General features: G+C 42.1%; 1 protein-coding gene across 2 annotated transcripts in view; it reads left to right on the top strand.

Annotated features, from left to right (window-relative positions):
• The first annotated feature begins 5,964 nt into the window (after positions 1-5,964).
• lama5 (laminin, alpha 5) overlaps positions 5,965-14,565 on the top strand; it is a 96,260-nt gene continuing 87,659 nt past the window's right edge. For both annotated transcript variants that reach the window (XM_056421989.1, XM_056421988.1), the window contains exons 1-2: positions 5,965-6,412; positions 11,262-11,414. In XM_056421989.1, coding sequence (XP_056277964.1) covers positions 6,134-6,412; positions 11,262-11,414 — 432 coding nt within the window. In that variant the 5' untranslated portion in view covers positions 5,965-6,133. The remainder of the gene's footprint in view (positions 6,413-11,261; positions 11,415-14,565) is intronic.

The raw sequence follows: 14,565 nt of genomic DNA, 5'->3' as shown, positions 1-14,565 counted from the left end.
GTAACAACACTAAATGTCATCTGCTACACACGTGGGACGCTAATGCGCCGTTTTTTTCATCTTCCTTTTTTTCACTCTGTGTGTCTGTATAACAAACACGCATAAACACAAACACACACACTCTCTCTCTCTTTCTCTCTCTCTCTCTATCAGTGTGCCTTCTGTTGGAGCCAAACTCTTGATCTGAATTAAATGCTGAACATGTCTGCCTGTGGCAGGGTGCGCCAGGCGAGTCTGAGCTCGCCATACAATGATCTTAAGGATGGATGGAGGCCCCTCATAACCCCCCTCACCTGGCCCCCTGCATACCTTTGACACACACACACACACACACACACACACACACACAGACAGACAAAGAACTCTGTTTCAGGGACAGGAAGCCGATTTGTTCTTCAGCTGAACATCCATGTAAAATGTATCTTCATATTTAGACTTTGATTGCATTTGTGCTGATATATAGTTGAACTTTATGTGTTCCATCAGCATTTATTTGTGTCAAGATCAACTGCATTTTCTTCCATGTTATTGTTTATTGCACCACAGCACTGCTCTAGGAGCTGTTTTCGTTTTTAGCTAAATAGGCAGTGAAGGTGGAAGCATCAACCTGTACTGCAGCCAGTTCATCCTGCTGTTCTGCTGAAGGCACTCGGTGTCCGCTAAAACAAAACTCAGACTACTTTCAAGTGAACTGAAGCTCTAACTTGTGCTACTTTAAAATGAACAAGATAAAACATTGATTGTAAATAACTTAGAATCAGTTTTACACTGTTTTACTTCATGGTTAAATACAATCTTACAGTTTGTCTCAACTCCATCTTTCTTAATGTACAGCCTCTCATTTACCTTCTTCACCCTATTCCTAACTTCCTGTGTTTGGTTGTGTGTCTCTTTCCCTTTTTATCTTTCTATCTCCCTCGCTTGTCCTTTTGTTCGTCTTCAGAAAGCAGCCCGACTCGTCTCTTTGTGTCTCTTTGTCCTCTTTCGGATGCCAGCAGACTTCAAAGTAGGCGAGATCTTTGAAGGGAAAGGAGGTGAAAGAGACACTGGTGAGAGAGAGAGAGAGTGAGAGAGTGAGAGAGAGAGAGAGAGATAGAAGTAAGGAGAGTGAGCAGGTCAAGGAGAGGGAAAAGGCTGCAGGCTACAAATAATCCTCATTTAATACCTGTGGTGACTTTGCAACTACACAAAAACAGAATTATCATCAATATTCTTCAAATTGCAATATTTTAGTAAAGTAATATGGGGTAACTGTAGCAAAGATAATATCACTCATATCAACATTTTAGCCTAATAATGGTACTCGAAGAAAGGTCAGGGGGTCACCACATATCTTTGTCTGGTCTGAAGTGTTGTCTGGATGGTTGGACTGAGTGACCCGCTGGCATCATTGACATCAAACTCTGATCTTTTCTTGCAGGCAGTAAAAGCAGAACTCATATGGGGGGGAGAGAGAGAGAGAATGAGAGAGAGAGGGCCCACCAGGAGTGTGTTTTGAAGTGTCTTGTTGGGGGACACAAAGAGAAGGGCATGTAGGTACCTGCCTCACACACACACATTTGAGTCCACTGTCAACCCCAAACATCCCCACCCCGGCCCACAGCACATCAAACATATCCGCCCTCAGCACTGTGTGACATTTCTGTGTGTGTGTGTGTGTGTATGTGTGTGTGTCTGGAAGTCCATTCTCCAGAATGGGAGGCGGCACACTTGAGGAATGCTGGGAATAGACTCAAAGTATTTACTCAACACTGTTATCAAAGAAGGAACAGATTAATGATGTGCACATATGTGTGTTTGTGTGTAGCATGTGATGAGAAGAGGCTTACGTTTGGACTGAAGACAGATACTAACAGATGGATTTAGATAAAAGCATCTAGTCTTCACTAAACGGTGACAACAGGAAGTTTGGAGAGCTGCTCCTCTGATTTACACCGGCACTCATGTGGAGCCATTTGTTTACCTGTCAGATTGACTTCTATTCAAACTATGACAAAATTCAAACAAGTTGCCAATCAAATATGTGAACGCTGCATGCCTCCTATTTTAATATTGAATATGTTTTTTAAATTATTATTTCAGTGTGGAAAGTTTGTGCGAACGCGTGTGAGTGTGCGTGCGTGCGTGCCTGAACGTCTTGACGTCTGTCTCCATACATCCTGTCTGGGAAAGTTCCTGGGAAAGCTCAGTGTCTCGAGTGCATGTATGTGTGTGTGTGTGTGTGTGTGTGTGTGTGTGTGTGTGTATAGACCAGCAGGGGGTAAGTGGTTCAATTGATGGAGCAGTTAGCAGTTGCCGCGACAACATGTGGATTAGTGGGGTGAAACGACAAGCCCTCTTTCTTCCTCTTTTCTTGTCTCTTTATTCTCATGCTCTTTTCTCTTCCCCAGGATTTCTCTCGACTCTGTTGTCCTCTTTGTTTATACGCATTCAATAAATACTTCAAGACTTTGATGGAAAACATTTATTTGCTTTCTTTCTGAGAGTTAGTTGAGATCTTGGGTTTTACACTCATCTGCATTGCGGTGTAACAGAGCTTGAGCCTTAGCTTAGCATAAAGACCGGAAACAGGGAGAAACAGCTGGCCTGGCTCTGTACAAAGTAAAGAAAATAAGCCTGCCATGTTTAGTCGGAAAATTACAATATCAAAGAGCTCCGATTTGTTCTTTTTGGCGGTTCCTTTGGTGATAAGTGGTAATAAAAGTTTTTTTTAATGACTTCACAGATATTATTTTTTACATTTCAGTGTGATTAAAAAACAGCCTGTGATGGTAGTTTAATGCAGCTGCTTTTACGTTCCGCTGCGCTATTTCAACATCAATCGGCTCCATGTATTTATTTTCTGCTGCTGTGTTTAAGGTCTACATGTGGATGTAAAAAGAATAAAGAAAGAATTTTCTGACATTACCTCTGGCTCTTGGAAACCGTCATTTTTATAATTATCTGACATTTTATGAATAAAATAAAATATGAATGAACATTTGTGTAACTTGCAGCTGTAAACTGTAGGACACAAACCACACAAGTGAGTCCGGTGCGACCCACGAGCCTCCAAGCCTGTGGAATGTTCTAGTGTGTCAGTGAATGAAGCTCTGCTGCATTAACACACTGCCTCTAGAGTCCTTTAAACTACAGGAGGTCACTGACCCCAGTGTGTGTGTGTGTGTGTGGTGTGTGTGAGGCAGACAGCAGTCCACAGGTCAGAGTTCAGCATGTGTTTGACAGACGATGGAGGAAGTAGATGTGTGAGGTTTCTGGACTCTAGACTACACTGTGTACAAACATGGCAGTCATTTTTTCACCTGCCGTATCTTCTTCTTTCTTTTTTTCCTTTATCACCACAAAAGGATTTTTAAAAAAACATATAAACATCCTTTCAAGCCAAAAGGCATGTAAATACTACTTTGACTCACCTGAGCATCTGTTATCTGTGTGTGTGTGTCTGTGGAAAAGAAACCCTTTCATCTTCTAAAGTGGTTCCTGTATAGCTTGATGAGATGCCGGTGCTCCAGAGTCCATGGGAAAACACACACACAGAAACACACAGCTGCTCAGGTGTTCCAGGAGGTGTATAACTTCAATAGAGTCTGTGTATGCAGCGGGATGTTTTTAGCTGATTTAACTTTCCAAAAATAAATCATGTAGCTGTCTCTGGTGCTCTAAACTATACCTTTTGTCACAAAGTCTCTTCTGCTCTATCTCTACAATTCCTCAACTTGTTGAAATTATACACTTGTATTCACATTCTTATACAATTGATGTACATTTTCATACAACCCTTGTAATGAGTGTAAAAAAAGCTAAATCGTCAAATTTCCTCAGACATTCTATGATGATTAGAACAGGATTTTACCCAGGAGACCACTGTGTGAAACGAAAAGTCAGTGTTAACTCATTTTTAAATAATGTAACACACTTATTTTAATCCAAACCATGAGGTTTTTCCTCGACCTAACCAAGCAGTGTGGTTGCCGAAATGTGGATGTTTAGTTTTTTTTATTGCTAAAAACATGTCTGTGATTTAGCACAAAGAAACATGGGCCTCTGAAGTGGCCAGGAGCCTCTTCACCTTTTAATCCATCTTTGACGCTAGGCTAGTTCTTGACTGGAGGAAGAAAAGAAATGTTACTTAAAAGTGCAATGTACATCACAAACAACTGTTTTTTAACTCAGAAAACCGCTGCCCTCCCATTTCTTCAGATATTCAATCAGAGAAAGACATTTAGAAAGGACAACTTATTCTAAGGCCAACAGCAGCTTCCGGTGGTTTCAAACGGAAGACGGATGAGTAACAGAAGATCATTCTGGTGTCTTTTCTTCTGTGACATGAACCATTTAGACTTGAAGAAAGTGTGTGTGTTGAGATGAAATATTGAGTGGACACACTGTCTCTCTCTCACACACCGACCGAGAGCAGGACAAAGGTCTGCATGGGATGGTCTGATGTGACAGAGAAAGAGAGAGAGAGAGGGACGGATGATAAGCACAGAAGAATGACAGGTCGCCTACTGAGTCCTGGAGTTTAAGCAGACAAACACACATTTATATACAACATTTGAGTTTTCTCAGTTGTCATGGGGTCAACTCAGTTGTGACCTGCTAACTGTTTAACTAGAGTGACATAATAATAAGTGGTTGAACAGTTTGAAACATGGTGGTTAACATTTCAAATATATATATATATATATATATATATATATATATATATATATATATATTTAAAACAACAACAACAAAATTCACACAACTACTTTGTTTAGACAACAAAGCTATTTGGTTCAGCACAAAAACACTAAAGCAGACTTTGTAAATGTGAAAAACCTCTCTAAAATTAACCGGATTCTGATTCTGACAAAGTAAAAAACTTGTCAACAAAACATTTGTGTCGCATTTGGCAAGTCAATACAAGGTTTCACTTTATTACATGGATGTAATTTAAACAGTAACATATTTTTTCACACATTAAACACACTTATCCACGTTATATTTGATTCAAATTATGAAATGCTTTGCTATTCATTCTGGATATTCAACATGTACAAGCAAGAAGGCAACCAAATAATAAAAGTTATGCAATAACAATCATGAATCAATACCAGGAATCATTTCATATTCCCAATTCAAACCCTCGTGGTATTCCTCTTTCTCTGTTTGCCTACAGGAGCTCTGAGTGTGTGGCCGTCTCTGTGTGGACTGTGTCTGCCTGCCTGCCTGCCTGCCTGTCTGTCTGTCTATCTATCTATCTGACTGACTGTCTGTCTGTCTGCCTGTCTGTCTATCTATCTGTCTGTCTGTCTGTCTGTCTATCTATCTGTCTATCTGTCTATCTATCTGTCTGACTGTCTGTCTGTCTGCCTGTCTGTCTGTCTGTCTGCCTGTCTGTCTGTCTGTCTATCTATCTGTCTATCTGTCTATCTATCTGTCTGACTGTCTGTCTGTCTGCCTGTCTGTCTGTCTGTCTGTCTATCTATCTGTCTGATTGTCTGTCTGTCTGCCTGTCTTTGTTGTTTTGCTACTCGGTTAGTGTAATGATGCATGTCGACATTAATGACACAGTAAATAAATAAAGATCCTTGATGTTCCACTTATAAGATGGAGTGATGGGGTGGAAAAAGAGAATTAAGGAAACTGGAGGGGAAATAAATACAAGTCCAAAGCAAGCAGGGAGGAAAGAAGTGAGCGAGGAATGAAGGAGAAGTCAGTAATGAATTCCCAGAAACATGTATCATCCATATGTGATGCCTTTATTTGAACCAATTAATGAACCGTGATGATGGCTAAAAGAAAGTGATTCAAACGCGCAGCATTGGTAGAAGTTGTGCCCTCCTCCAACCACCGGGGACGGGCCAAACGGGAGGGAGGGAGGGAGGGGGAGGGAGGGGGCCGCAGATTGAGTTGGAGTAGTTCCCTGGTGGAGCAACACGGAGAGAAAGAGGACTGAAAGCTCAACGCACCGCTCTCCGGGACTAAAAAGACTCCGCTTCCTCTCTTCCTCGCTACCTCTCTCTCTCGCTTTCCTCCACCAATGCCTCTCTCCTACACACGTTAACGGCTCACCTCTCCTCTTACTCTGAGTGCTTCGCTCCTCTAACTTGTTTCACCCCCTCGGACCGGATCGAGCGAACAGGTGGAGATGATGGCGAGTGGACCGGCGCCGCCGTCGGCTCCGCGGGTCGCGCTGCTGCTGTGGCCGCTGCTACTGACCTGCTGCCACGGCGTGTCGGCTCAGGAGCTGTCGAGCAACGGGGTGAACGGATACAGCCTGCACCCACCCTACTTCAACCTGGCCGATAGCACCAAAATCACTGCCACGGCCACCTGCGGGGAGGACGACACCGGCAGAACCGTGCAGGACCTGTACTGCAAGCTGGTCGGAGGCCCGGTGTCCGGAGACCCGAGCCAGACCATCCGGGTGAGCACTTCATAAACATCTAATTCCTATTAGGAGTAGGCTCCTACTATTACATAATAATAACTACTAGTGCTGCTCAATACTTAATTTGATTGCATTGTGTTCCCCATAATGTTCCTTATAGTCAATGTTAAGGTCAGCTCTCCTTATAGTCGGTTACGGTGGTGCATGCTCAATTGTGAGTTTTACAGTGATTTTCTCTCGCTGTTAATTTATGTGTATGATATTCCTCCAGATTAAGAGTAGCCTCACAGGCACGTCCCCGTAGTCCATTAATATGTGTCTGCACCTATAAGGATCCCATTGTGTTGCCGCATCAGTCTACTTTCAGGACTTAATGGTATCAGATTTAGGTTACACGATGATCTTCACATTTCATAGCATGCTTCTGAAAAGTAGTAAACAAGTTTTTCAGCATTTTTATGTCACAAAACTTTATGTTTTGATCCAGTTTTTCTCTGTTAGACTTTATGACACCGCTAACCTGCACACTTCACTGCATTCAGAGGAGAGAGTTGAACAGAGGGGGTCAGCAGTGTGCATGCATCTCCAACTGCTCTGACAAGTCATTATTTCATGCACTGCTTCCTTTGTAGGACTTGGCAACATTTAGCACAGGCTACTTATATAAGAGCAGGCAACATTTCACTTAGAGGGGACACTTAGAAGGAAATTCAGCGACCACATCATGCTTTACGTGTTTATAGATGAGTTTTTAATGTGATGACGAGCTTGTAAAAAACATTGTGTGTCTGATGTTTGAGCCTCCAGGTACAGCCAGCTAGCCCATGGGCTTATTGCATGGGTTAACCATTAATAGCAACTGTCTGGGCAATAACCTGCAGGCGTATTGCCTCCCTCTCTCACCTGTTGGGCCTTTCCTCACAGTGACTGACGTATGTCTTCAATCAGACCAAGTTTATCTGCAGGATTATCACGCCCAGAGTGAACGCCACTTTGTGGTGGTGATTCATAAGTCAGGAGGGAACAGAGGAATTTGATCACTTATAAATCCTTCGCTGATGTTCGGTGTTTGGAAAACAAGTGACATCCATGATTAAAAGTACCGTGTGAATTTATATGAAGAGAGGTCAGACAGGAAGATAAAGAAGGGTTGTTGAGATAAATGTGAAATTGGTGAGAATGAACAGAAGGGAGTCTGAAGTGTCGTTTGAATGGAAAGACTAAGAATGAAGCAAACTTTTTTTTTACTAAGTCATTAATTTTACTGAGTTATTATTTAATTCAGCTGGTAATTTGGCGTTCTGGTGTTACATTCTCTGCAGTACTTGATTCTGACCACATTTTACTCACTTCAGCGTCTCCACAACGAGAATTATAACTACATATTCTCTTATCAGGGTTTTCTTTCAGCTCAGCCTTTCTCTGCCTCAAGTGGTGAGGTTGGTGCATAGTTAACACAGGAAATCTCAAAATGAACCCAATAAATCTGGTCATTAGCTCAAGGAATGGTGCATTATGTGTTTGGGCAAAGAGGTTTAACCCACTTTGCTGGACTCTTGTGGCTCGGCCCACTCACTTTTCTGCGCTGAGGTTAATCCTGTTTTGATTTGACAGCAAGCCGCAGAGTGTTTGTATTAATTAAAAACCGCAGGAGGAGGACTGTAGTGTGTGTGGTGTGACAGAAAGCTCAGGACATTTACCCAGAAGCCCGCTGCCCGTGTGAAACCAGAATTTGTCACGTCATCGCATCTCTTCCAAAGCATAGCCAAGTAGTCGTGTTGCTAGAACATCGCAGGAGATGCACAGGTGCACTGATCACTCTCATGTTGCTGAACATCTGTAGGAAGACACACCCCATCTGTTGAATGAGGATACGTTGCACCAGGAATTGCACCAGTTACTCATGATAGGTGTCACTGGGAATTTAGGCTGTTAAAACAAGTACATGCACATTTTTAAAGTTGGTGAAGTATCGTGAAATACTGATGCCACGTAAGATGGAAGCAGATAACCGAAATAAATGTGATCTAGAAAGACTTCGAGGACGCATGAGAAAAGTTGCGCATTATGTTAAGAGAGGAAAAAAAGATTGATTACATAAAGTGGCAGGTGTTGACTGAGCAACACTTTGTCTCCCTCTGAGTGAGGAATCCAGGTCCTCAGGGCAATGCTGCTGGAGAGCTTTGCTCATTGACCTAACAGTGGAGGGAACGAAAGAAATGGGAATAGAGGTGAAAAACGGTTGAGAGAGAAAGAGAGAGAGAGAGAGAAAAAGAGAGAGAGCTCTAGATGTTCATTTCCAGGAGGTCTTTTTGTTGACGAGAGGATTGAGCATGTGCTGTGAAAGAAAACTGATAAAAAGAGAAATAAATAGCGTGAAAGTGTGTTTGACAGCCAGGCAGAAATAAAGAAGCAGACTCCCTGACATCTCACTCTGCTAGACAACGTGCATTGTTCTTTTAAGATGTCACAAACTTAGGTTTGGAATCAGCGTGGTCATTGTTAGCTGTTTCAAAGCTCACATCCTGAGAAGCACCTTCATTTGCCGGCGTTCAGCTGCTCACTGGAGGTGATTTTTTGCCGTCTTTAGTGCCTTCAAGTCGTTGTGTACTGCTTTGTGGTCTCAGAGTTTACAGACAACATGAGCAATTAGTATTGAAGGATATATTTAGATAACTATAAGGTAAGTGCACTTTGTTTTTCAAAGCAATGAAAAAGTAAGAATCTGCAACAATTTCATAGAGACACATGTCTGTTTTATCACTAAAATACAACTACAGAGCCCAAAAGGTGTCACCGAGGGTCATATTTGATAAATTGTGAACCTCAATGAACAACGTTTCCTCGATTTACTGAATCTTTCACTCAAAAGAGCTTAATTTTTACTTAGTAGTAGAGGCATATATCTTGGTTAGAGATTAAAATAAAAGTGAATTCCATCCACGTGGTCAGTGGCGAGAGTGATGAAGGTAAAGGTAAGGTAACATGGACCTAAATTCAAGAGAATGATTTGTAATTTTCAGTAGGCTACACAGATTCATTTTAGGCTCAACAAGTTTCACACAAATGTGAAAGGAAGGAAGTCAGGGTACGGGAGAGGCTGTTTGGGGGTGGGCTGGAGGGGGGAAGAGTCAGATGACCTCTGACCGCAGTGATAACATCTCCGAACTCGGGCTTATGTTCAGGTCTACAGGTCTAACGCTAACATAGCCAGAAGTGGTCGGGTTAAACGCTCTGACGAACAATCTGGATCTGGATTAGCCAAGAATGAAGCGAGGCTTTAGAAACCAAAGAAGTGGCGTGGACACTTCAAGTGGACTTGAGTCCAATGGCATCATATGGCAGACCCGGAAGTTGTAATTCCATGGTTTGGCCACTGTGTCAAATTAGCTTCAAATCACTCTTCCTGTGTGCTTGGTGTAGACTGAGTTATTACCGTGTAACGTCAGAGTGTGTTCAGTTTTGTCAATAAGGAGGCGACATCGAGGCAACAGCGCTGGCGGTTAACAGGACTTTTTATTATTTTATTGGTGCAATAAAAAATTACAAAAAGGCAAGCCAACTGGATGATGTCAAGACAGACAAGCACAGTACAGTCCAGTACACAACAACAGTTAATATTAAACTGGGAGGTTAAGTGTTTGTGACATGACTAGTAAGATTAGGTCAGGTATGTTTATAACGAGGATAGCTACGTAATGACCACAAAAACAGGGAAGAAGATAAGGTACTGAAGGGAGAAAAACAAATGATAATATTGATAATTCATTTGTTGTGTGTCTTTGTTTGTTTTGTGGGAGGCCTCTAGCCAGCATGCCAGAGAGGAAGGGGGATGGGGCAGTGCAGGCCGGCTTGGGAATGGCAGTAGGTGGCTGCATAACAGAGTCCACCATGCTTTCATTATAAAAAGGAAAAATAATTGTTCTCACGATAGACCATCCGAAGACCCATCGGAGGGGAACGGTCCACAATTAAACTTCCCATCCAGGATTAGCCCCAGACCCTAAGCAGCCGGTCCAAAGTTCATTTGGTTTTTGCGTTTCCATCTGGATAATATTTGTTGTGAAGAAGTCACTATTATTTTATTTACTATTATTGTAATTTTCTTTGACTGAGATACTAGTGTACCACACACTGTCAACTCAGACAACAACAGAGACTACACTTATGATACATTTTAACCGACGATCAGAAATTCAATGGAAGCTATGGCCTCACTGTTACAGTCACCTGAGTGGAGTCGCCTCGTCGCTGGAAAATCAGTAACTTGAACCGGGTAGCTTCGGGGTAAAACAGTTATTTTTCATATTGTTTACTGTGTCTCTGTAACACTAGTTTGGGTGGTTAGATAGGGCTGTAACTTAAGGTCTGAGTGGTCAAATCCCACAATAAGACTTTTTAAGATGAGATATAATGAGATAATTCAACCAAAGACGACAGCAAGGGACTCATTGATTAGTTCCTCCTCTCCTGTTGAAGCGACTCAGTGGACACACCTGGTGTATCAACTGAATGGAGTCAAACCCTGCAGACTCTCATTTGGGACCTGGAAGCTCTCGTGACATTCTTTAACAATAGATGAAATATCTAATGATATCAGCATAACTGAAAGAGCACAAAATGCAAGGATGTTGGAAAAAATCTTAGACGCGCATGAGACACACGGCATGGTGCTTTGAATTGTATCCCCAAGGTAAACTGTAAGGACGGTGCATCACGCCGTGGGGTAAATGTGGTTGAAACTGCTGAAGAGTGAACAGCGAGGTCTCAAGTACGGCCTTTTATATTTGATACTGGACACAGTGAAGTTTCAGTTAAAAGCGTTATAACAGTAACCTTATATGCTCAACTAAAGAGTCAAATGTATACATCTCTGTCTTCTCAGGGACAACACTGTGACATCTGCAGTCAGGGCGAGAGCGATCGCGCTCACCCCATCTCCAACGCCGTCGATGGAACGGAGCGCTGGTGGCAGAGCCCGCCTCTGTCCCGCAACACAGAGTTCAACGAGGTGAACGTCACCCTGGACCTCGGACAGGTAGGACTCATTTAAATCTACATGCTGAAACACACCGACGCATGTTGTCTATTTAGTTTAGTTTCGCTGGTCAATCTGTGGTTCCGTTAAAGAAGCTCCGCCAATGTTTTCGCGACCCCACCCCTGTCCCCCTCATTTTGTAAATATTTGCGAACCATCAATAGTCAACCGTACAATATAGCCGCGATATCGATATTGAGGTAATCGTTAATAAATGTCATCATATTTGGTTTTCTCCATATCGCCCAGCCCTACAACAGAGCAGCAAAGGGTAGATAACCAGTTACACTAGATTGTGGATTGTGGTTCCAAAAATATTTTTTCCCATCATGATTTTTGGTTGGTCACATGAACAAAAAGTGTCATGTTTTACTGATGTTGAATGTGTTGTATTTCATAACAGTAACTAGTCTTTGAGGACTGTGCATTGGTGTTAATCACGAGTGTTTTCTAGTATCCAAGCTTGACGGAATGATTCAGGATCAGTGGCTTTATTAGGCATTTATTACAATTAGAGTACATTTATTCACCTGCATTTCTGTTCTTGGTTCTCATTGAGTTGCCACTTGTGCTGAAAATGTGAAAATGTTTTGTTGCTGCCTTTTCAACTGATACATATCCATTTATCTCAGATCTTTTGTTTAACTACAAATGAGGCTGATTGGTTTTCATCCAAAGCCACTTGTAGTGCCCTCACACACATGTTAGCTGCTGGTAAACTCTGTGCTACCTCATAGTAATAAACAGCTCTTCCTGGCCCTCTCTGATAATTAATGTGAAATTCATCTGAGTCCATTCACTGGTTTAGTAGCTCAGTCACAGCCTCTTGAATCTCAATGACCCTAAAGGAAGAAGAAGAAAAAACCCAGCAGTTAACTCTTCAGTTGATTTGAGAGACGTTGTTATTGGCAGGAGCTTCTGTTTGTTGCAGCTGGTGTTGCAGAATGACACACACTCACGTCCCAATGTATAGCACACACACACACGGGTACACACTCAGCATCCAGAAAAGCTGAAGTTAACCTTTTTGTGTTTTTGAACGCCGCTCTTGAACAACCGTTTCTGTTTCTGAATGTGACTCTTTTGGGCCAGGCTCTCCGACTCGAGTGCCCTCATTCACAGCGCTGTGTGCCCAGTGTGTGTCTGTGCACTTGTGTCCTTGACAAGAGTGTTTTCTGTCATGGCATTCAGCTTCCCATCCCTCTTCCGTCTATCGTCCCCTTTCTCCTCTCTCTTTACTTGATTCGCTCCCTCTCTTCCTCTCGTCAGCTTCTCTCGCTCGGGGTCGAAGGTCTTATTAGAGAAGCAGGAAGCTGTTATTGTCACTGTGTGTTTCAGCTTTTATAACTTGTGAAAGTACTACAAAAATGAATGAAAATATTTTCACAATCATATTAGTATTGACTGGATGACAAGGATGCAGCAGGCAGTATTTTATGTGATCTGGACTTTGTTACTGGGAGGAACTTTTAACTGTTTATTAATCAATCTCAATGTAATACTCTCTATTCTATTTGACTAACATTATGGCAATTCAATATTAACTTGAAGGAGTGACCCTTTAAGCAAAATCACCAATATCTTCTGGTTTCACCTTCCCAAATAGGAATATTCGCTTTGTTTCGTTTCTTTGTATATAGTATTATATTTATAGATTTAAATTTAGACTGTTGCTTGGACAACAAAAAAAGGACATCTGCCATCTTTTAAATCCAGAAAACTAAATTCAATCCACTTCAATTGCATCAAATCCGAACAGAAGTTAGCTGGAGGCGCTTTCCATTGAGAGCAGGTCTCAACCCTTCTCTCCTGAACGAGCATTGTGCCAAGAAAAACTCCTCCTTCCTACACCTTTTTTTGTTGTTGACATCTTATAGAATAAACAATTTATAGCAGGAATAAATTTAATCAATTTAAACAATGGAATACAAATCCTTGTTAGCTGCAGCCGTAGATGTGTAATAGTCAAAAGTGTTCTTGTATTAGTTTTCTTATCAACAGCATTGTGAGGATGGTTTTGGTACACTTGCCCGGCCTGAATCAGTGCACTGGAGAATTGTCTTTAGAAAATAGACAGTTTGATTTTTAAATTCACCAGAACTAATTCAGAAAGATATGTTGGTCCTTTGTATAACACCTGCATTGCAACAAAACTTTTTCTGGGTGGCATCAACGCTAAGAAGACAGCTTTAGGAGGGGGTCGGAGGAGAAAGAGAGAAAGAGAGAGAGTGAGAGAGGTGTGTGTTTTTGTGTGTGTGTGGGGGGGGGGGGGGGGAGAGGAATGTCTCTGGTTACCAGGTTGCAGTTTTGTCTTGAAAGAATGTAGGTAGGCTAAGGCCAGGGTTTACGAGTGTGTGTGTGTGTGTGACAGTGACAGGGCTCAGAGAGTGTGTTGAAAACCCCCCTACACCCCCCCCCCCCTTACCTCTGGCTGAATGAAAGAGGAGGGAGAGATTGGAATGTCAGTTAACCTGCCTCAACCTGCTGAGCGGAAGGCTTGTTAAATGTCCGGCGGCACACGGTTTGCCTGTTAAGGTCAGTATGCTGTAGATCCGTGAATGCCTCTACGGAAAGAAATCACACCGTTAGGAAGAGACCAGCGTGTTTTCCCACTATTGGATAATGTTCGCTTGGATGTAGTGACCTCAAATTGATCAGTTTTTGCAATGAAAAAAAGTGATGTATGAGGAAACCCTGTAGTAGAAAAAGCTCCAAAGAGCGTGGTGAGGAAATATGACCCTGAATATATTAACTTTACATTTATAATAGCAGGTAGTGATGGCAAGCTACGTTTATATGTTCTCCCCATTTTCCACGTTATGTTTTTCTCTCACTTATTTGGAAAGGTTGTTCTCTCGATTTTATTTCTCTTGGTCACTTTCTTGCTAGATTTCGTGACTTCTGGAGCAAAACTGCGAGTTCTTTTCATTGGAATTGGCAACACGGCGTTGGGTTTTTCGGTTGGATACTTTTTCTAAATCCATTGCACTCTTGTTGGTTTTTCAAGATTACCAACGCAACCCAATGCAAACAAATGTAACTGTAAGTTGTTTACGGAATTACTCAATTCTAGTGTAATACACAACAACATCTTGATTTTTGAGACTGTTGGGATGCCCTTGAGCAAGGCAATGAAAGCACAGCAGTTTGC

The sequence above is a fragment of the Pseudoliparis swirei genome, chromosome 9 (genome assembly GCF_029220125.1).
Source record: "Pseudoliparis swirei isolate HS2019 ecotype Mariana Trench chromosome 9, NWPU_hadal_v1, whole genome shotgun sequence".
NCBI lineage: Eukaryota > Metazoa > Chordata > Actinopteri > Perciformes > Liparidae > Pseudoliparis > Pseudoliparis swirei.
Note: the sequence above shows the minus strand (reverse complement) of the source record. Positions and strands in the feature narration are given on the sequence as shown.